The 24,490-nt window shown below is 37.4% G+C and overlaps 2 protein-coding genes across 4 annotated transcripts in view; one reads left to right on the plus strand and one right to left on the minus strand.

The window, feature by feature from the left end:
- Nucleotides 1-19,289, minus strand: part of HS2ST1 (heparan sulfate 2-O-sulfotransferase 1) — a 164,717-nt gene extending 145,428 nt beyond the window's left edge. The window contains exons 1-2 of one of the 2 annotated variants that reach the window (XM_029946562.1): nt 19,160-19,289; nt 18,815-18,924 (exon numbers count right to left, since the gene is read on the minus strand). In XM_029946562.1, coding sequence (XP_029802422.1) covers nt 18,815-18,920 — 106 coding nt within the window. In that variant the 5' untranslated portion in view covers nt 18,921-18,924; nt 19,160-19,289. Of the gene's footprint in view, nt 1-18,814; nt 19,126-19,159 lie in introns of those variants that run through there. The other variant, XM_029946561.1, reaches the window with a different exon arrangement.
- Nucleotides 19,290-19,802: 513 nt separating this feature from the next.
- SELENOF (selenoprotein F) overlaps nt 19,803-24,490 on the plus strand; it is a 55,532-nt gene continuing 50,844 nt past the window's right edge. For both annotated transcript variants that reach the window (XM_029946563.1, XM_029946565.1), the window contains exon 1: nt 19,803-19,976. In XM_029946563.1, coding sequence (XP_029802423.1) covers nt 19,893-19,976 — 84 coding nt within the window. In that variant the 5' untranslated portion in view covers nt 19,803-19,892. The remainder of the gene's footprint in view (nt 19,977-24,490) is intronic.

Genomic DNA, 24,490 nt, shown 5'->3' on the forward strand with positions numbered 1-24,490 from the left:
CCTCAGCTTGAAGACGTAAATCTTCCAGATGGCCAACAGGCACATGAAACAATGCTCAGCATCACTCAGCATCAGGGAACCACAAATCAAAACCACACTGAGATACCACCTCACACCGGTCAGAGTGGCTAAAATGAACAAATCAGGAGACTATAGATGCTGGCAAGGATGTGGAGAGATGAGCACCCTCCTACACTGTTGGTGGGAATGTAAACTGGCGCAGCTGCTCTGGAAAACAGTGTGGAGGTTCCCCAAAAATCTATCAATAGAACTCCCCTTTGACCCAGCAATAGCACTGCCGGGGATCTACCCAAGGGATACAGAAGTGTTGATGCATAGGGCACATGTACCCCGATGTTCATAGCAGCACTGTCAACAATAGCCAAATCATGGAAAGAGCCTAAATGTCCATCAATCAATGAATAGATAAAGAAGATGTGGTATATATACACAATGGAGTATTACATGGAAATGAGAAAGAATGAAATCTGGCCATTTGTAGGAAAGTGGATGGACCTCGAGGGTGTCATGCTAAGCGAAGTTAAGTCAAGCAGGGAAGGACAGATACCATGTTTTCACTCTTAGGTATAACAGGAAAAACCTAACAAGGGACCATGGGAAGGGCAAGGGGAGGGAAAGAAAGTTAGGGAGACGGAGGGAGGCAAATCATGAGAGACTCTTGAATACTGAAAACAAACTAGGGCTGAAAAGGGAGGAGGAAAGGGGATGGGGGTGATGGTCATGGAGGAGGCACTTGTGGGGAAGAGCACTGCGTGTTACATGGAAACCAACTTGGCAATAAACTATTAATAAAAATAAATAAATAAATAAATAAATAAGAAAGAAGTAAATCTATCTCTAACTCATGCATGGAGCCTTTCTCATTTCCCACAAACAGCTAAATGAGAGCCACAGGAAAAGTCTTCTAAAAAGTTTATTTTCTTAGAAATAATTTAAAAAATTTCCATTAACTCTGAAATAATTCTACTTAAATTCTTGAACTCTAAAAAGGTTTATAATCTTTGTTTTACCCTCTTCTGCATTACTTCAGCCTTTTTCATGTGAACCAAATAGAATAGCATAATCAGATAATTTAATCAACAATAACCTATTTCAGCTGCACATGGTAAATTACAATCTAAATGAATCCTATTCATTATCTACAATTTAAAGGGATTGATCTCTTATTTGACAGAGATAAAAGAGTTGGCTGGTTACGGTGATGCTGGCACTGGTAACTGTGCCTGCCAACAACCCAGTCCAATAAACACTGAATTCTGTTCATCCAATGGTTCCTTGTCAATAAGCCATAATCACATTTGGGCACACATTACTAGATTTTAACAAAGTAGAATTAATCTTCTGTGTGCCCTTACAGGCTATGTTCACAAGGTTTTTTTGTTTGTTTTTTTTTTTTTTACAAGTTTTTAATAGGAAAGTCTTTAAACAACCAGTACAGAACATTCAGATTGAAAAGGATGAAAAAAATCTAGTAGCAGAATTGGTTTTATCACTATAAATAACCGCTATGTGGGGTATCAAGTTTCTGCTCAAAAACATTTCCCTCCCCCACTCTGGAAAACAGTAAACAGTATGGAGGTTCCTTAAAAAATAATAAATAGAACTACCTTACGACCCAGCAATTGCTCTACTAGGTATTTATCCAAGGGATACAGGTGTGCTGTTTCAAAGGGGCACATGCACCCCAATGTTTATAGCAGCGCTATCAACAATAGCCTAAGTATGGAAAGAGTCCAAGTGTCCATCGATGGATGAATGGATAAAGATGTGGTGTGTGTGTGTGTGTGTGTGTGTGTGTGTGTATGTGTGTGTATATATATATATATATATATATATATATATATATATATATACATCCTTTTCCAGTCCTACAGCAGATTACAGATGCTTCAGTCACATACCTTTGACCAGTGTTTAAACAGCTTATCTACCGTCCAATGTGTTTTTAATAGTCATCATTTTCCAAAGTCATATGAGAACGTTGGTTGACTACATTTTCCCATACTCAAATATGCTGAAATAAGAAGACAGTTAGTCACCAGTCCCCAAGTAACATTAGCTGCTCTGAATAGAACATTAAATGTAGTTTAGATCTAATTGGCCTTCCTATCATAGCCTATCAAATTTGGAAACCTACATGAAGTCACCCAAAGAAGCTCTTAAAACATGCAGCTTTAGTAAACAGTAATTAAGTATTATTAGAATGATGACTCTATTTTAATAACATCTGCACATACAACTTCAAAAATCTCTGTTCCGATTTTGAAAATGAGAGAAAAGGACAAACTAAAATGCAAGTGATAGATTAGAAAACACCTTGTGAAAACACATAGCAGACAGGGACTTTATTCCTCCCCTGAGTTACAGAAGCTATGAAACAATCCCCTCCAAAAAATCCAGTATTTTTCTACTTATATTTTTATTATATCTTAAGGGCAATTTAACTCCTAAGCCTTTTAACCTTTGGCCAAATCTGGTAAACTTGCAGATATAGGTAGCATCAACAATCCTCATTTTAAGGTGACCATGATAAATTCAAACACATAATTTAAAATATTCCTTATATTGTAACTATGACAAGAATTTTTAGGATTTAATTTTAAAAAACATCTGCACGTGTTCAAAATAAGTAGATTCAGTCCAAGTCTCTAGAACTTTCAACCTCTAAGCTTTCAACCTTAGCTGCTCAGGAGAATCAGCCAGGGAACTGAAGCCCAGGCTACTTCCCAAACGAATCAAACCAATCTTTTGAGGGTGAGACCCAGCTAATACCATTTTAAAAGCTTCTGAGGTGACTCTATCAAGTTACTAACGTTGAGACCACCAAAGATTCTAACAGTATAAACTTGATTCACTATTCCACAAACAGAAAATGCAAACGCATATATGATATGGAGCAAAAAAAAAAAACCAAGTCGTCTTTTTTTGTGGTACAATATACAGTAACTTTTTCCTAAGTGATCCTGACATACTTCAGCTCAAATTAATTTTTCCATCACAAGAACAAAGTCAGCAAATTGGTCAACTAAGAGATAAACTACAGATCTGGGAGAAATGGAAATACCTTTTATAACTAATTATTATATAGAGCTGCAACTAGTCTGTACCTGGAAATCAGTGTTGAGATGAAACATTTATTTTTCCGAAGGACTTACATTTAACTCTTGTTCTTCAAGAAAATAAAAGTCCAAAAGATAATGATGAAAATGGTTCAGCCCTATCAATGAGAAAATACCTAGTCTGAAAGCAAATCTCAAGAAGCCCTCCTATACATTTTAAATGGCAAGAAATTTAAATTGAATCTATTTGCATAAACACTTCACAACTTAAAAAAAACACTTAAAAGTTTTACATATGCTCAAGGATTAATTAGTATTCAGAAATAAAGACCACACAGAAACTCAAATCCAATAAAGATTCTTCTACCAGTTCAATTACATTTTTTTTTTCCAAAACAGCTTTTACTGTAATAGTAGTTTACATTTATAATGTTTTGACATTTCTTAGACTCTCTAAGAATCAATCCATCCATCCATCCAACGCCTCTCAGAGGTGGATACTAATCAGTTAACCACATTATTCTCAACTCCCTATTTCTGAGGCTGAGAAAACTTACTCATAAGCAGTTACTGATTGGAGCCAACATGAATGACACAAAAGAAATACCTGAACATTTGCCAACATTCACTGTTTTTTGTTTTTGCTTTTCTACTGATCCACACCACCTCAGCCAATAGAAGGAAGTTATAATGTGAACACTTATCCAACTGTTTTCATAACTGGGCTATCACAAAAGCTACATAGGGAGTCCTTGCCTTCCAAAAAAAAAAAAAACACTCTGTCAAAAGAGAGTGAGTATAATGAACTGGGAAAAGAATGAAAAGGTTTAACAGAAATGGACAGAAGAATTATTCACAGCAATTTAATTGAAAGTAATTGATATTTTAAGTATTGGGAAAGAAGATTCTCATTTAAAAAATTAAGCAACAGTGCTAGAAAATACACTTATGGTCATCCAGAAAAGTCTATGTACACTTTTTTTTTAATGTTTATTTTTGAGACAGAGAGAGACAGAATGTCAGTGGAGGAGGGGCAGACAGAGGGAGACAGAATGCAAAACAGGTTTCAGGCTCTGAGCTGTCAGCACAGAGCCCATGTGAGGCTGGAACCCACGAAAAATGAGATCATGACCTGAGCCGAAGTCGGATGCTTAACTGACTAAGCCACCCAGGTGCCCTATGTACACTTTAATTTCAAAATTTCAAGCATCAGAACCAGGCTCATATATAACAGATATTTTTAGAATTACCATACCTGAGAATTTAATATCTATAATGAATATACTGGGGCTTCAATGGAAAAAGTGGACACCATGAGGGAACAGGTAGGTAATGTAAGCAGAGCTATGGAAACCTTAAGAAGGAACCAAAGGAAAACAACAAAGATCAATTACCAATTAACGCTATGACAGAAACAAAGGCCTTTGATGGGTTCATCAATAGACAGGACACAGCCAGGAAAGGAATCCGTGATCTTGAAGATATGTCAATATGAATTCCCAAACTGAAAAACTATGAGGAGAAAACAAACAAACAAACAAACAAAACAGGGTATCCAAGAACTGTGGGATAATTACAAAAGATGCAAAATATGCATAATAGGACTGACTATCAGAAGGAAAGTAAAGCCACAGAAGAAATTTGAATAATGGCCAAAAATTTCCAAAATAGGTAACAGATACCAAACTACAGATCCATAAAGCTCAGACGCCAGGAAACAAAACACGGAAAATATCTACACTTAGGAATATTACTGTCCAACTACAGAAAAGCAAAGACAGAGAAAATCTTGAAGGAAATCAGAGGAAATAGCACCTTACCTAAAAGGAACAATATTAAGAATTACATCAGAAGGGCGCATGGGTAGCTCAGTTGGTTAAGTGTCCAACTTCACCTCGGGTCCTGATCTCATGGGTTTGTGAATTCAAGCTCAGTGTCAGGCTCTGTGCTAACAGCTCAGAGCCTGGAGCCTGCTTCAAGTTGTTTCCCTCTCTCTCTGCCCCTCCCCTGCTCATGCTTTGTCTTTCTTAATCTCAAAAATAAATAATTAATTAATTTTAAAAAAGAATTACATTGCAATTCTCTTCAGAAATCATGCAAGAAGTGACTGAAGTAAAATATTTTAAAGTACTGAAAGGAAAAAAAAAAAAACACCAACGTAGAATTCTGAATCTCAGAAAAATGATCCTTGAAAAGTGAAAGACAAATCAAGATTTTTCTCAGAGAAACAAAAATTAAGGGAATTTGTTACCTGCAGACCTGCCTGCAAGAAATCTTGAAACTTCTTCAGAGATTAAAAAAATGATAGGTATTAGCAACAAGGTTTATATAAAGAATGAAAACTCTTACAAAAATAAAGGAAAATAAAACAAAATAGCATTAAGCACATACACAGAATTATATACATATATGTATATCTATAAATATATATATAACCAAGGCAAAAACCCTAAAAAATGGATAATTTTAACAATTTCAAAATCACAATCTATGGCATACATATAAATACCATGAACCAAACTGAAAAGCCAATTACTGTCTAAGGAAAGTTGTTAATAGTCTTAGTATTTTTATTTTAATACCTAAAAAGACAACATTTACATTGTGGGGAAGGAGACAGTAAAAGATGGGCTTCTCTGGTGAACTGGGAAGATGAAACGGCATGCTCTGTTCAGTGTTACATGGGTTCCTTCCCATTTAGAGCCAGTCTTCATCTGCAGATGCAGTTTTTTTACTGCTCTGTGCTGTAGGCTTAAAGGAATGCATGCATTCTGGCCCTTGTCAAGAGAACTGCAGTTGTCTACAGCAGCAAATGACTGGATAAATCTTAATCAGAAATGAAGTACTGGGAAGGCCATTGTGGTGACAGATCGAAGCCAAACCTTCCAATCCAGCTTTATCCAACTAAAATTCTGAGCTCCACCTGAAATTTCTGATCTCCATCTGATTTCCTTATGTATTTTTTCAATCAGTACAGAACTCAACGGAGCGGGGTGGGTATATTATCTGCTCCCCGAGACCCAAGCAATTATCTCGAACATCAACCATGTTTTTATAACTTCATCTAAATATTTGACAATGAAAGGCCTAGGGTGTAGGTATAGAGAAAGTAACATGCAGATGAAGAGATATAAAATTCGCTTTAAGGAAGAAAAAAAGAATAGTTCTTTAGTATTTCAGAGAGCACCTTCCTTCTTGGACTTCGAGTACCATGAGGCATCAGGATGGAATCACACGTGGGTTTACACTATAAAGCTAATAAAGTTTAAACTTTCAGTTCATACACTTGACATGGGCTCCATCCAAAAGTCATAGGCATGATTTTATATTGTTAATTTTGTACTTTTCTTTCCTTAAAAGGACCCCAGAAATTATAAAAGTTTGAGGCCTCATAAAACTTGAATCCACTCTGGATGAAACCCACAAGAGAAAGCAGAATAAAGTCAAATGCATTCTAGATTGGGATTTTAAATTTTAATCCAACTCCTTAGTTGGTTCTGAAACTCATATCTTATTATAAATATTCTAGAATCGGGGCACTTGGGTGGCTCAGTCGTCCAGTAAGTGTTCGACTCTTGGTTTTGCCTCAGGTCATGATCTCATGGTTTTTATGAGTTTGAGCCCTGTATCAGGCTCCATGCTGATAGAGCTTGCTTGGGATTCTCTCTTTCTCTCCCTCAGTTCCTCCCCTATGCATGCGCGCTCTCTCTCTCTCAGAAATAAAAAAAATAAACCTTAAAAAAATATTCTAGAGTATTACAGCTAAAAGAAACAAAATCAGTACAAGTGGTTACTTCATAGTTTACCATGAAAGGCTAAAACCCTAAATAAAAGTCTCCTATTTCCCTTCCTCAAAAAGGGAGCTTATCGTTACACTGTTAGCTATTATGACAGCAACCTAGGAAAATGTTTATGATCTGATATTAAATGAAAAGATAAAATATTACAATCACTTTTATCTAAGAAACCTAAATTAAAGAAACTTGCAAAGAATAATGGACTTGTTAGTATATGAAATAAGATTACCTTTTCTCTCCCCTTTATCCAAATAATCTATAATTACTTATAGAATTTAAAATTTTTTTAAGATTTTATTTGTAAGTAATCTCTACACCCACTATGGGGCTTGAACTCAACCCTGAGGCCAAGAGTCACATGCTTCTCTGACTAAATCAGCTAGGCACCTGTATAAGTTTAGATTTATAATTTAAAATTTTAAATGTGTCTACAAAGAAATAAAACTGATCTTGCAGAGTTTTAAAACTTCTAAAACCAATTCCATACATTTCCAAATATTTTTAGCAACTATATTATTTTTAATGTAGAACTTTCTCAAGGTGACTACTTTGACAAATAATATTGTTTTGTGTCCTATTATTTTATATTTTACTTTCTTCAGAACTATGCTCAGAAGCTTTTAAGGAAGACAGGTGCACCATTCTAACTTACCCTAGATGATTGCACTTTCCTGCCTTCTTCGGGCTCCTCCCTTGGAAAGAGCTCCCGCTTATTATGACTGACAGTGCTTGTGCTTTTAAGTGACTACCTTACCTACTTCCTATTGCTAATGCTGTTCTAGCATAGAAAGATGACTATTACTATTAGGCATTACTATTCATTAAACTAGCAATCTTAATTTTATACATCTTAATATATCTGATCATGATCCTAGCCTAAAACAAAATGTTTTATGACTTCTATGCATCGCTCTACTTATTCAGAAATATTTTCATCGCCATCCAAGATAGGTTGCTCCTGCTTGGACTATATTACATCAATTATGTAAAACTGTATGTACTATGCCATGAATAACCAGGGAAAATGGTAAAAAAAAAAAAAAAAAAAAAAACTTAAAAATAAATGCAACAGTTCTATTCAAAACTATCTTTCACTTAAGCATTGGCAATTTCTTCTTAGCCTTTAATGTTAATCTAACAGTACTTATTTTAAATCATATTTGAAAACTATAACTTAGAAATGCCAACTGAATCCATATTTTTCTTAGCCATACTGTCTACGTAAGTATTTTATCAAAACCAAATAAAAAGATTACTTACATACCATAAATAATTTTCTTCCAAAAAAATCAACAACATGGTCTGAAATTCTCTGTCAAAATGAAGTTAAATAATCAATACATGTGGTTCTACCTTAATGGATTTTGCAGTGAAAAGAATCTTAAATCACAGAGCGTTATCACAAAGTATTTATCCTATACTATCATAACCTCATGATTAGATGCCCAATTTTCCCAAACTATCTTTGTCATTACTAAATTAAAAAGAGTTTCCCACTTTGCTTTTATTGTGCAATCAAATGCCAAGCATGGAATGTTTCTTTGACCCCTTAAACAAAGGTGAGCAAATATGCTATCACTCCAAAATTTATCTCAGAGGCTGAGGCATTCGATTTAATTGTAGTTGAAGGTTGAAAAACCTCTGATGCTGTGTAGGAGCCAAGAATTCTGTTCTTTGGGCTTCTCATAATCCCTGAATTAAATCTACAAATACAATCAAATAAAAAATAAGCAAAAGTTGAAATTCCTAAATTAAGGGATACAGAACAAATATCTTCCCCTGCATTTGACAATATGACAATGAATCACTGTGATAAAATTGACAATAAAGGAACTATCACATAAAACTTTTTCCATAGTGGAAAAATAGACTTAGGTTCTTTCTTCCTCTAGTAATTTGACTATCAACTCCTTAAAAACAATTATTTAGAAGCTAAGAAATTATTTTACACACACATACACACAAATTCCCCCGTCACAATTCAATTTAATATGCACTTTATAAAACTATATTCTTAAACTGCCAAGTTGGCAAAAATTAGGCGGAAAGAGTCAAGAAACTTTAGTCATGTTAAAAAGTCAGGGCTTTTCGGGGCGCCTGGGTGGCTCAGTCGGTTAAGCGTCAGGCTTCGGCTCAGGTCAGATCTCACGGTTCGTGGGTTCAAGCCCCGCGTCGGGCTCTGTGCTGTCAGCTAGCTCAGAGCCTGGAGCCTGTTTCGGATTCTGTGTCTCCCTCTCTCTCTGACCCTCCCCTGCTCGCACTGTCTCTCTCTGTCTCTCAAAAATAAATAAAAAGCATTAAAAAAAAATTTTTTTTTAAGTCAGGGCTTTTCTATAATTTTTATGAAAGTAAATCGATGTCTACTTTTAGGTACAAATAATAATATGAACTGCCAGTGATTTTTACTCCTTCCTAAGAGAAGAAATAGTTAACCTGAATGTCAAAACTTTAACTCCTGTAACATCATCATCTGATTTATATAGCAGAGAAGTGTAAGCCTATGAGGCAGGGCACTTGGGCAAAGCCTAGAGCAGCACAAAAAAAAAAGTAAACTCAGAACTACATTAAACCAAAAGACAACAGCAACAAAGAGAAAGTAAATATATTATCATTATTCACAACAATTTATAATTGTAGTTTTATAGTTTATATTTTCACATTCATTTTATCATTTGAAGATCATTTTATTTTCCCACTCTGAGAACAGCAGAAATAAGCACCATTTCTATGAAATGAAGTTATACATATAAAATACTTAAAATATCCCTAGTTTATAATAAGTATTCAATAAATGTTAGTTATCATTATTACTGTCTGTTACAGATGAAGGTCCAGAGGTCATGATGGCTTGCCATTGGTGGGAAAAGCAGAAAACCACTGAAGAAACATGGGCACAATGGTAAAGAAGGAAGAGAGTCAAATCAAGTAACAACAACAAAACAAGATCAAAGCAGGGTGCCTGGGTGGCTCAGTCCATTAAGTATCTGACTCCTAGTTTTGGCTCAGGTCATGATCTCAAGGTTCCTGAGTTCAAGCTCTGTGTCGGGCTCTGTGCTGAAGGTGTGGAGCCTGCTTGGGATCCTCTCTCTCTCTCCCTCTCTCTGTCCCTCCCCCGCTTGTGCTCTTTCTCAACATAAATAAAGTTTAAAAAAAAAAGGACCAAAGGGAAGTCAGAGTGGTCACGAGGAATATTAGATGGTAGCTAGTCACAGGCTTAAGTAGTTAGAGTTTCAACCTAGGACAAAACAAAAAGAGTGCTCTATGCCATCTCATCAGACAGACACTCCTGGACAGGTTCATCCCAAATCAGAGACTATCATAACAATTCGCAGGTTCAGGATCAAAAGTCACACATACCCCTAATTTTCCTTGCTGAGAAATCTATCTTGAGACACTAAAATATCATTAGAAGTGTGTTTGCTTCTTTTATTTTAATCTTCAAAACATAAAGGACAGTGGTGAATGGCTTTTATTCTATCCTATTTAATAAAATGAAGAAGCTGTCCACTAATACATACCTTAAGATCATGTCAAGTCAGTTTTTCTAATCAGCCCTTCTATGGAGGAAACAACTGAGCTATGTTGACCTTCTGCCAAAGGTGTAAAGCACACAGGGAACATATAACACTTTATTAGAGATGGGTGTGTTTTGTTAAAAAACAATACTATGGTGAAATTAAAAAATCCTGACAATTAGAAGTAGTTTCCTAAAATTTAAATACAAAAAATCACAAACTTCTCAGTTATATTTGACCAAGAATCTTCATGTCATTGGGGTGCCTCAGTCAGTTCAGCACCCAACTGCAGCTCAGGTCGTGATCTCAGTTTGTGAGCTCGAGCCCCACATTTGGCTCTCTGCTGTCAGGATGAAATCCACTTCAGATCCTCTGTACCTGCCCCTCTCTCTCTCTCTGCCCCTCCCCTGCTTGTTCTCTCTCTCTCTCAAAAATAAAATAATTAAAAAAAAAAAAGAATCTTCATGTCAACACCAACTGCTGAACTAGTTTCACCATGATAAGGACAAAACTAAAACAAGCCAAATGCAGGTTGAAGGAGGATTTTATTTATTTAATTCAACAACTCAATTTACTGAAAGCTCTAACATCCTTCCCTATATTCAAAATACTATACTTCCTATCACTGACTATGTAAGATATTGTCCTTTTACATCACACCTTAGAAACTGAAAGAGGGGTACCTTGGTGACTCGGTAGGTTAGGCGTCCAGCTCTCGGTTTCAGCTCAGGTAATAATCTCAGAATTCATGGGATTGAGCCCCACGTCAGAAATAAATAAATAAACATTGAAAGAAGGAGGAGGAGGAGGAGGAGGAGGAGGAGAAAAGGAGGAAGAAATTCAAAGAACCACATATAACCCTAATTAATCACTGAGCTCTTTTCTGAAGAACAAAAATAGGGTAGAGTTTACAACTCTCTTGCTTAAGACTAAATAAGAATTCATTTTTTGCAGTAGGATTTTAGTTATAATGTTTACACTGTGCAGACAGATTTTTTTAACTTCATTTTTTTTAAGTTACTATTAAAATGTTGTATATACTGTAACAATATTAACAAAAATAACACATACTAAAACATGAAGAAAATTACAGCAAGGCCCATTTTAGTTACTTAAAACCTAGTGAAAATCTTAAAAGCAGTCAAAAGAAAAATAAGGACATTATGTACTGCTGAACAAAAAGAATAATGATGGTAGCCTCATAAGAAACAACATAAACCAAAAGACAATGGAACAACACCTCTAAAGTACTGAAGGAACAAAAATACGTGTCAACCTAAAATTTCTATATCCATCAAAAATATTTAAGGCAACTAGGTACTTGTTCAGATATCCAAAAGTGAAGAGAATTCATCACCAGCAGACATTCAGTATAATTAATTTTTTAAAAAATCCTTCAGGATTAAGCAAAATAGCACCAAATAAAACCTGTATCTACACAAAGGAATGAAAAGCACTAGGGAATGGAAAATGAATGAGTAAATATAAAATAGGAATTTTTAGGGGCACCTGGGTGGCTCAGTCAGTTAAGCAGTCAACTTCGGCTCAGGTCATGATCCTGTGGTTCATGAGTTCAAGCTCCGCGGCAGGCTCGTGCTGACAGCTCAGAGCCTGGTTCGGATTCTGTGTCTCCTCTCTCTGCCCTTCCCCTGCTCATGTTCTGTCTCTCAAAAATAAATAAACATTAAGAAAAGAACAGGAATTTTTAATCTCTTTAAAAGATACCTGTTTAAAATAACATTATAGAATTTATATGTAAAAGTAAAATATATAATAATAGCAAAAGTCCAAGAGAGAGGAAATGGAAGTATAATGATTAAGGTTCTTACACACAACATAGTATAATATATACCATAAACCCTAAAGCAACCACTAAAAAAAAAAATCACAAGAAAGTCCACTGCTAGTAAGTCAACAAATGAGATACAATGGAATAAACAAAATACTCAGTTAATCCTAAAGCAGAAAAAAAGGGAAACAGGGAACAAATGTAACAATGTAATAAATAAAAAACAAATAGTAATAAAGCAATTTAAACCCACCCATATCAATAATTACATTATCTGTAAATGCTCTAAACACCACCATTTACAACAGGGATTATGAAATTGGATGAAAGCCCCAACTACATACTGCCTACAAGAAACTCACTTTAAATAAAAAGATACAAACAGGTTAAAATCAAGAGTGGGAAAAGATCTACAATCCTGACATTAATCAAAAGAAAACTCAAGTGGCTAATCAGACCAAGTAAGTTTCAGAACCAAGAATATTACCAAGAATAAAAACGGTCATCTCCTCATGAAAAGGAGGTCAATCAGTCAAGAAGACAAGACATTCCTACACATTTATGTACCCAATCATAGTACCTCAAAATACATGAAGCAAAAAGTAACAGAGCTTCAGAGGAAAATAGACAAATTCACAATTATTATCAGAGACTTCAAAAACCCCTCCTTCTATAACCGATGGAACAAGTTTGCAGAAAGAAGATCAAGGATATAGAGGAACAACTTTATGAACCAACTTGACATGACATTTACTGCATGCTGCACCCCCATAACAGAACATACATTTTTCACGTTGACACAGAACACTTACTGAGACAGTTTATACATGGAGGCATAAAACAAATAAATTTGAGGTTTACGCAAAGGGGTTCTAAAAATTCAAATATATGCCCTCCTCTTCCATTACACAGTTATAACTGGTAAGTAACTGCCAGCAAAAAAACCCATTTCCAATCTTCCCCCTTGCAAATAGAGAATTGTCTTTATCAATAAACTGAGGATAAAAGAGGCCAAGAAAGCTCAGAAAGGGGACCTCCTCACCCCTTTCTTGCCCCTACCCACAGCTGAAAACTTCCAGAGCCTGAATGGTAGAATTGTACGACAGGAGGTACCTGAGACCCCGAATCAATCACCCATGTAAAGGAAAATCATCCACCAAAATGATCATCTAATATATGAGTTGGGAAAAAAATGTCATTTCCTGTGTTTAGACAATAAAATTGTGGGCTTTGTTTTTGTTTTAAAAGGAGTAAGCGTCACTCTAACTTAGGAAGCTTCTAAAGAGCTTTATGCTGAGGAGTGCCGTGATTTGATTTACATTTTAAAAGGATCACTCTAGCTGTTATATTAAGAATAGTCTGTAGAAATGCAAGTGGGGAAGCAGACTAGTTAAGACATGGCAGTAATCCAGAGAAGAGATGATAGTAGGTATCTTGAACCAGGGTGATAACAACACAAGCGCTGAGTAGTTATATTCTAGAAATATTTGAAGGTAAAGTTAACATGATTTTTCTGACAGATTAGATGCAGAGTGTGAGAAAAAGAAAAGGCAAGTAAAACCCTGGCAACTGAAAGGATACAGCTGCCAGGGAGATAGAGAAGGTAAAAGATACAATAGATTTGGGATGAGGCAGTGGACAGAGATCTTAGCAGATCCATTTTGAACACACTGAGCTTGAGATGTTTACTAAGTACTCAAAGACAAATTCAAGTGGGCAGCCAAATTACTATAAAATAAGCCGAAATTACAAATATATATTGGGTTGAGTAAAGGGCATTAAGGGAAATAGGAGATGAATCAACGGAATCTACTCCTGAAATCATTACCGCACTATATGCTAACTAACTTGGATGTAAATTAAAAAATTAATTTTTAAAATGTGCCTTCAACAAAATAAGGAATATGTACTTGAAAGTTGTGAGCATATAAATCACCAACTAAGAGAGAGTAAATAGAGAAGAGTAAATAGAGAAGAACTGAGCCCTGAGTTATTCTTATGCTAAGAGGCTGAGGAGAAAAGGAGACTCCAACACCGGATTCGGAGTAGTGACCAATGAGGTGGGAAGAAAACCAAGATTATGGTATCTTGGAAACCAAGTAAAGATAATCTATCAAAAAAGAGGAAGTGATCAATTGTGTCAAATTCTACTGTTAGCTCAAATAAAATGAAGAACAAAAATTGACCATAAGATTGAGGGCAATTACTGGTGAGTTTAGGAATTAGAGTCAATAAGACAAGTTTTTAGTTTTACTGAAAAGGGAAGCCAAAATATGGCTGAGAAAAGGGGAGTCAAGAGAAAGGATTGTTTTCATTTTGGGATGGGAGAAATAATGGCATGTTCATATGCTATTTCTGCTTGAGAATATGATGATTATAGGAAAACTTCTAGAACCATGCACCTTGAAGGTTAGAAAACAGGATAAGGTTTAAAAGTTAATCCATAGTTAACAGGCAGAAAGGCAAAAGTATATAAATACAGCTACTAGTGGGTGAGTATAAAACTGTAAATAGTTAGGCTATAGTGAACCATAAAGCCCAGATATGTACAAGACCATCCCTCAAAAGTGGTCTTTCTGGAAAGCAGTGTTTGAATATTCATTTTTATTGCAATTCTGCTAGGTGCCAAAATCTATTAACAAGTCTTAACGAAGTAGGAGACAGACATCCTGGGGTTACCTTAATTGAGACCAATTTTTCTAGTGACTACTCTATGGCACTAGATATCCTATCCAGGACTCATAAGGGAGGCACTAATTAGCAATTCTAGAATTGCATTCCAATTAATCCAAAGTCCTCTAAACAGTAACTACCATGAGTCTTGCAAAAAATTTCAGAAGCAGAGAAATCTATAATTCTTGGGAACACTTTACAGATATCGTTGCATGGTTTCAGGCACTTTAAATACTACCAAATTCCAAAGAACAGTATCAACTTTAGTCCCGGAATTAGTTCATACGTTTACGGGGATTTTAAGAACATAGAGAGTAACATAATTTTCATTCAGTGAAGAGGACTACATAATCCATTCCGACTCACTGTCCTCATTTAAAGGATGATATCCTAATGTATTCATAAATTCACATAGTGGTGTTAGAAGCATTCAACAACAAACATTATTTTAAATGCTTAGGCCCTATAGACAATAAAATTATCAAGCATATAATTCTAGTATTTATGTACAAAGGTTTCATTGCAATTCCATCAGTCAGCATTAGCTACACGTGTCTCTGAAGAGCTAAAAAAAACTACTTTGTAAAAGCAACAAATTGCAATTCTAACAGCTAAGTAAGTAGTAAGCTAAGTGAGTTTTTATGGACTCCATGTCATCTTCCATTAGAAAAATTAAGTATACATTTTAATAAAATGACATTTTTCAACATAACACCCCAAAGAACCTTTCTCATAACTAATGTGTTTGTATCCTAAATGTAACTTACAATCTGCATGTTATAATATGTTAATATTTAAAAACAAAGAAATAAAAAACACACTTAAATTCAAACCATCTACTCCAAGTCAGTGATTCCCACTAATGAGGGGATCCTATATGCCTCTGCAAATCTGATAAAAGCTATGCATATAATTTCAGGGAATTTATGGGTGCCTGGAAGCTTATATACAGGTCCTTTGAGGTTTAAAGAATCTCTAATTAGTAGAAAACATGGAGTTCAAAATCAATCCAAAAACATAAAAAAATTAATATATGAAAAGAGGAACTATAATATGTGAAAAAAAAGAACTGTAACATACAGTGGGAAATGAATTATTTATTAATATTTGCCATAAGTGGCTATTTATTGAGAGAAATTATAATAAATCTGTACAAATATATGAATGCCTTAAAGAACTAAATGTAAGAAATAAAAATCATATAATACTATAACGAAATCTAGAGAATGTACATAATCTTGGTTGGGGAAAGTTTTCAAGAAACAGAAGAAACCTCGTTGCCTAAATGGATAGATTTGCCTGTGTAAATTTTGTAACTTTTGCCTAAGCTAAGAGAAAGCTTTACACTTACAGAAAACAACTGCAGGCTTTTTTCTTTCCTACAACAGAAATAAACTATTGCAGTTGTTTCATCGGGTAATACAATTATGTTCATTATATGGATATAAACAAGAAACAGGCATTACACTAAACCAATTTCTTTGTGTCAGAAATTAGATTTTCTCAGAATTATATTCATTCTTAGCAATAAATGCAATTAAACATTGATATTACCGTTTAAAAATTCTACTCAAACTGCTAAATCTTAGTGTAGTGTCAATATAAAGTCCCAAGCAGCCTGGTCTAATTAAAGAAGCACTTGATGTGGAATCACACTTCACTTGGGTTCCAATCCTGACTCTGCCACTACTAGCTACATGGTCAAGTTATATAACCCTGGAGTCTGTTCCCACATCTGTAAAAAGAGTTTTCTATGGTGTTCTTGAAAGATTACATATGAATATCACATATGGAAATACCTAGGACACAGTCTGATTATCAACTATGCCTTCTCTACCTTCCTTCCCTAAGATTATTAATTGGTAGCATCTGTTTTAGTACTGCTTAAGAGACTTTTCAAAAAATTAAGACTGATGATACAAAGTAATACATTTTATTTGCCATGTTTTTACAGCTCCAGACCATTATTAGTTCCTTCAGGTGTTTTGCATTTGAGCTCCTTTTCTTAGTTTATTTTTGAGTGCTTGGTTTGATCCATATTTACTCTTTCTGAAGCAATTTAAAGGTTTCTTACAAAAAATCATGGAAAAAACCACATTATTTTCTACTTGTGGCTTTCTACACGTTAAGATAATCCTCTTTTTAAAATCATTTAGGTTATGTCTATGGAACCCATTTTCAAGTATTAAGAAGAAAATCTGAGGCAAAAAAGGAACATAAAAAGTGAAGTTATCCTTACCACTCTAATTTGTCTAAGAAATCTAAATAGCAATATAACAAAGAACAAGTACAAATCTGAATTTTAATATAATTTTCCAATTTCTCCAAGAATTATTTTTTCTGTAACTCTGGATCATTAAAGAGGCCAGAATACAACCCTGAATGCTAAGTGGATCCAAACAAAAAGGAAAGGTGCATACTGGCCCCCTTCAATATTTAAGGTGAACAATTTTTCCATCACACAAGATGCAATTAATAAAATCGTGGTAAATAAATCAGGTCTCTCTTCAAAACTGTATAGTGCAAGTTTTACCTAGAGTTGAGGACTGGAATTCTCCTTAGCGCCTCCTTCAACTTTAGTTGCACTTCACCTAGATTTTTTTGATGCTCTTTGATAGACTGCTCTTCACAATGTTTCCAAGGCTTTTTGCAAAGTCTGCCAAAACTGCAACTAGGCAGTAACAGTATAATTATTTGCTAATACATTTTACCTTAATATTAATAATCACCCACAGCAGCATCTAGCTGTTACTCAGTCCAAATGATTTTGCTGCTGATATTTTATTGCTTGCTTCTTAAAAAGTACTTAAAACGACACCAAGGTGAATTTGTATGTATAAAAACACTTCACATTTCTTTTCCATACTCAAATTATTGCCTCTTGAGCTGGTTTTTAAATGCCATGTATATTTTTTTAATCAAAATGTATCACAGACATCCTTTTAACACTCCCTCTACATCCAAAATTCCTCCCAAATGCCAAAGTTCCTTACTAATCTGAAAGTACCTATTATCTGTGCATTTTTCTGGTCTTTCACAACTTCATACTCCCACATTTTGGACTTTAGACCTCTTCTCTCATTAAAGCAACTATTGTTAACTCCTTAAGGTACTTAAGCATATGGTTAATTTATTGTATAATCTTACTTTTCCTTCCACAAACTTCAATCTCACGATAATTCCCCTTCAGCGTTCCCTCCTCTTCTAAATTCATTCCATTAACATTGCCGAGAACCACGATCAACATTCCTATTCTAAGCCCAAAATATTAACAAAATGTTGCTCCACTAAAAGATGAAAACAACTTAAATGCCTGGATGGCTCCTTTCAGTATCTCACTGAAAAGCTTTTTATTTGCTTTCCTATCCTACCTAGCAGCCTATTTCTCCCGTCAGTTGTGTGGTCCCTTGCTGCCCCCAGCACAAGAGTGCAACTCACTACAGTGTATTTCTTTTACTCACCATCATTCCCAGTATCTCCCTCCATTTCTGAGCATTTATCACTTCGTGAACCTCCCCATCCCCAAAAGATCTGTATCCAGGTGCCAACATCTCAAATTGGAACACCTCTGGACTGGCTTTCAGTAGACTCAAGAAACACACCAGGCTGAGCGTTTCTGCCTCCTCCGGCAGTTCCCGCTCCCGACTGAGTTGGGTTTTCTTTAGCTTTCTCCGCCTTGGAATGCCTACTGGGTAGCCCTCAGAAGGCACGGGAAAGCCCACCCTAGCAACCTCTGCCCCGTGACCTCGCGAACCCAGCACACCACTCAAGCTTAATTCACACCGTTCTTGGAGCTTGTGTTCTCGACGCCCCCAGTCCCAGGTCTCTTTGCAAGCTCTTCCAGCTTCCTACCCCCGAGCCAGACCGCAGGTTAGACGAAAGCCCACTAGCTCGGGTTTCAATGCCTCCCTGGCCCGGCCCCTTCTATACCACTCAGCCCCGAGTGGCTCTGCTCCTTACCTAGCTTCGATCGGGACTCCTCCAGTTTCTGGATCTGGTTCTCCAAGAAGAGCATCGCCACTGCGAAGGCCACCACCGCCAGCAGCTGCAACTTCGGCGGCATCATAATCCTAAGGAGCCCCATGAAACCCGCTGCTCGGGATCAAGACATACCGCGTGGGGCGGGGAGCGGAGCCCCGGAGGCGAGTGAGACGCCGGGGGAAGCCCACCGAGCTGGGAGAAAAGCAAGGAGAGCGCGACTGCGAGGGAACCACCGCAGCGACCCCCCTTCTTGCCTCTCCAGTCCCCCGCCCCCAGGCGCCAGCCCCTACGCCGCCGGTGCCCTCTTCTCCTGGACCGACTCACCGGCCGCCCCCTCCAAAAGCCCGCGCAGCAAATACAGCGCGAAGAGGCTGCCGGGCTCTCGCCTCTCTCTACTGCCTCAGTCTCCGACCCCCGCGTCCGCCTGCCCGCCCGCCTCCTTCTCTTCCTTCCTTCCCTCCCTCCTTTGCTCGCGGCCGCGCGCTCCTCCGCCAGAGCTGCCGCTGCGGCTGCGCCGCCCTCGGCTCCGCCCCCTGCCCATCCCCCTTAACCACCACGCGCACGCATCCACGTACGCTGCTCGGCAACCAGAGGCTCCACCCTCTGCTCCCGTTTCGTTGTGCCTATTGGACCGAAGAACCCCGGAACTTAGCTCTCGGTTCGTGGTACGGTTGGTTTCCTTTGCCGCAGGTGTCAACCAAAGCGGCATTCGATTGGGTAAACTTGGAGAAGGGGGCAGGCCTAGACTGGCGAAGGCGGAGCTTTTTGGCTGCTTGACGAAATGTCGTGAATAAAAGGAAGGAGCGCGGAACCTCAGATTTGGGGAGTTTAGGAAAATGCCTGATAGAGGTTGTCGGAAGGACCCAGTGACTACGTATTTATATCAAATATAAAGGTATTTGGCCATCTTTATGCTTCCATATGCCCTTGGGTTACACGCATCTCTGCAGAGTAAGAGATTTGTTGACAACGGCCGTTAGCAGCCTGTTTTGGATCAGGCTCTGGAGTGGACGCCCCTAACTGAGGGGCCCTCTGGGCAGTTGGAGACCTACGGAAGATGGCAGCGATGGCGGCTGGGCCGGGTGGTTGCCTCGGGCCGGCGTTGGGGCTGCGGTTGCTGTTGGCGGCTGTACTTCAGGCGGTGAGTGGAGATCAACTTCGCAGAAGCCTAGGCGCGAGTCGGGGGTGTTGCGCTGAGGAAGACGAAACATTCGGTCCTGAACGGGAGCCACACTTGGAGAGGGTGGGAGGACCGCGATTCCTTAGCCACTGCTGTGGCCGGAATGCTACGTGGCTTCATTCCTGATTGATGCTTTTCTTTTCGCGCCCGGGTTTCTAACGGTTCTTTTTCCTGATTTAAGAATATTTTGAGTAGTATGTATCTTCCATAAAAGCTACTCCGTAGTAAAGCAGAATTTTTTTTAATTGACTAAAATGATAGCTTTCATCTCATTTAAAACTGGGCATTGTTAACTTTTTTAGTTTTTCTTTATTAACACAACAGATACGTTCTTAATCTTTGAGGTAGGGCTAATTTTGTCTTATTTTTCTATTCGCTTGGGTACAACTTAATATTGGTTAACTTCTAAGAATTTTGCAATCCGTGTTTTGCTACGTGAATGAGTAACTTTTTTTCTAGGTACTATGGAGCTTTACCAGGCTTCATTAATCAACCTAATTTTAAAGGTATTCTCTTTACTGAACCCGCTGAAAAATTTTCTCCAAGGAGACCAGATTTGATTGATTTATCCAAGGTTTGAGGGAGTTAGGGCCTAGACCAAAAGCTTCTATAAACAACTCTGCTTTACTTTCATTAAAGAGTTTGAAGATCCTGGTGCACCTACCTGGGTGGCTCAGTCGGTTGAGAGGCCGACTTCGGCTCAGGTCATGATCTTGAGTTCTTGGGTTCAAGCCCCCATGACAGCTTTAAGCTGTCTGCTTAAAGCCTGGAGCCTGCTTTGGATTCTGTGTCTCCCTCTCTGTCTACCCCTGCTCCACTCTGTCTCTCAAAAAATAAAACAAAAAGTTAAATTTTTAAAAAAGTTTGAAGGTCCTGCCTGTTTTTGCACCCATACCTACAAGGTGTATTTTTTTTTACCTCTCTGGTTAATATTACGGTACTGTTATTCAGGCATTTGGTGCTTTAGAAATTACTGAAAGACCCCCCTCTAAACTTTCTCCTGGAGGTTGGTTTTTGTGTTGGGGGGCACGGTGGAGTTTGTTTTGGGTTTTTTTTTGTTGTTGTTGTTTTTTTGGCCTATCTTGGGTAATATCTTGCCATCTTGAGTCTACACCATGCAAAGATAAGGAATAACATTTCACATTGACTTTCCCTCATTTCACTTCCATTATCAACTACTGTGTAACCACCCCCAAATTTAGTGGCTTAAGCAGGGATTTCTTATTCTGTGGGTCTACTGAGCAGTTCCTCTGTTGATTTCCTGTGTCTCATGTATACAGCTGTGTTTAGCTAGCTAATAGGTCAGCCGAACTGAAAGGCCCAAGATGGCCTCATTCTAAGTTGGTGCTGTCAGCCAGGGTGACTTGGTCCACGCAACCTCTTAGCCTCCAGTAGGCCAACCCAACTTCTTTTCATAGCGGTCTCAGGGCCACAGTCCTAAAGAGCAAAAAAGGTAATGCCTCCTAAAGCCAGCCTTTGAAATCACATATGCCACTTCTACCTCACAGTATTTGTCAACGCAGATCATAGGGCCGGTCTAGATTTCAGAGATGGAGAAACAGACTTTATATGGAAAGAGTGGCCTACTCTGCAAAGACATATACGTATCAGGATAGGAGGAACTTTGGGCCAGAAAATAATCTACCAAAGTGACCATCCATAGAATTTAAGTCAGAAAGTTGGGTATCATCTGTGATTCTTTCCTTTCTTTACTTAAATCACATCAGGCAATTGCCAAGTCTTGTTGATTCTGCTTCCTGAATCTCTCTCAAAATCCATGCACTTATTGTTAATCCCTCATTCAGTCCACCAACGTCTCTCTCCTTAGCAATAATAGCCTCCTGGCTCACTCTTTTCATCAAAACCAAAGTGGTTGGCTTTGCCAACTTCCCAGTTGCCCAAGCCAGCAAGTAGTCATTTTAAAATTCTTCTCTTTCGTTCTTTGAATCTAATTAGTTATTAAACCCTTAAAAATTTCCAAGCCAGTTCACTTATTTCTGTCTCCACAGGCAGTACCTAAATTCAGGCCACCATTTTTGTTTGACCCAACAACATTTTTGAATTCCCACAACAGCTTCCTTAAACAAAATTCCGTCTCATTTTCTCCCTTTTGAGTCCTGTCTCTATGATGCATCCCAAGTCGTCTTTTTAAAACTTAAAACTGTCATTATTAAAAATCACTGGTTCCTTGTTGCTTTTAAGGTGGAGTCTATTTTGAACATTCCTTAACAAGGCCTGTTTCACCTGATTTGTATTGGTCTAGCCAGGTTTAATTCCCAGATCTTAACCTCTACGCAAGAGCCAAAAGGTAGAGCTGAAGAATTGAGTTCATTTGTTTTCAGCATATCTCTCCCATACAATGCTCTCCCTCACCAGGCCTAAAGTGTTTAGATAAAATGCAGAGCTTAATTTACATACCATTTACAGATTTGCAAAGCCTGGTGTACTCTCTCCCTCTCATATTCTATCATCATATACTCTATTGTGTTACACAGATGCACAATCTTTACAGCTCCGTAACTCCGTGCACTCCCCCTGCCCCTATGCCAATTAAAATGTAGCCAAAGGGAACACAGAGACCTTTTGGGGGGGTGTTTTTTATATTGTACCTCATATGTATTCACTAAAATCCCTCTGACGTGTGAATGCCCTCCTAGTCCACCTGTGTTTGTTCCTTGCTATCAGAATCCTGAGGATATCTAGTTTGTATAGATTGGTAATGAACCCCACCCACTCCCACAAATGCAAAATGGCTCTAAAAATAGAGAGTTTTGAGCAATTCACCCTTGCTGAACTATTTTAACTCCCCTAAGGTGTATTTCTCTTTCTTCGGTAATAAGTAGTGTTTCTAAGAAAATAGGGCAATAAATTCCTTGAGAGTGAAAAGGGAAGTGTGGAAGATTGTTTGGAAATCGCTAAGAAGTTAGAAAACTGCATTTCCCAGTTAGTCTGAAGGTGAGAGGCCAGGTGAAATAAATAATCCAAATCTTTGGAACCTGACAGATGAATGAAAAGAGAATGAGGAAAGAATTTCTTGGCACCTTGAGGTTGAGCTACTGCAATGATCAGAGGATTTAGCTCCTCCTTTTTAATTTCACCTCAGAGTCCTTAGACTAGACAAGATTTTACCACTGTGCCACTGTTTCTCTCTAAAGTTAATAGTAATGCATAATTATCAGCATTCCAATGAGGTGACAACTGGGAGGATATAAAGTGATTTAATCTGAAAATACATTCTGAATATGCTTAAGCATTAGAAAAGTAATAGTTTAGTATGGCCTACGGGAGCTGTTCTCTGGAGCACCCCAGAACTAAGTGGAATTCAAGTCTTTATTCAGCTCATACATAATATTTCTTCAATATTATGAAAGGCACTATACCCAAAACAGTATAGAGTCATACTGTATATCTTCAATGCTGAAACATAACACTTTATCCACCTTTTCTTCACAGGTTAATATCTCCATCAGTCTATAATTGCCAGCATTTTGGTTATTATTCTTAGTGGTACGTACAGTAATGGTGCCTCATGGATTCTTTGAGATATGATAGTAGTAAGGGTTTTGAGGGCCAATCAGGATTACAATCTTGATGCTGCCACCTACTGTTTGCTGTAATATCTTAGATTACCTTAAATGTCTTAAGCCTCTGTTTTCTCTCTGTAAAATGGGGATAAAACCTGCTTAAGAGAGTGGTTGAGATTAAATGGAGTAATGATGTACTTAGCAAAATAATCTGGTGCATTGTAAGAACTTGCTACAATGGCCATGTTTCTGGTATTCATTTTCACAGGGTTCATCTATAATCCCATCAATTTGGTTTAGTCTCAGATTCGAAATCCATTTGCTATTATATGAGAAACCTAGGAGTTTTCTGAGACTAAGGACCAGTTAAGAGACAACTATTTATATGTTTGTATAGTAAGATGTATATACCAGACTTTTGCCTGGAAAGGTAATGTTATAATATGGTTGATTCAGTTTCCCTGCCAGGAACCCTATTCTACAAAGATATAGTGATGCCAGAAAAATCATGAGTAACGCATGAAGGAAAGAATGGAGGCTCTTAGCTTGTCAATCCTGCTTTGAATTGAGGAAAGTTAACCTTAAATGGTCGTCCCAGTCATGGTTATCCACCCTGTTTATAGAATCTGTGTCTTTTACAAGTGTGGCTGATTATTTTAAAATTTAATGTTTGGCCTTAATGTGCCCATTTAAATGTTATTCAGTTTTTGCTAATACAAAGATAAGCAGACATTTACAATTTTGAACTCCTATATTAGTTAGCATTTGATATTCATTAGTCAAGTACTAAATATGTTCTGAAATCTTTAGATTAAAAGCATTGAGTCTGCAAAACTAGTGCTAGAAGAGCTAGAAAGTTCATTCATGAAACTCAAGTTAACCTTGTAGCGTCACTACACTTATCCTCTATCCCATATTTAATGATTAAACATAGGTAGTTGTGTTTTTAAA

This window comes from Suricata suricatta, chromosome 8 (genome assembly GCF_006229205.1).
Source record: "Suricata suricatta isolate VVHF042 chromosome 8, meerkat_22Aug2017_6uvM2_HiC, whole genome shotgun sequence".
Lineage (NCBI taxonomy): Eukaryota > Metazoa > Chordata > Mammalia > Carnivora > Herpestidae > Suricata > Suricata suricatta.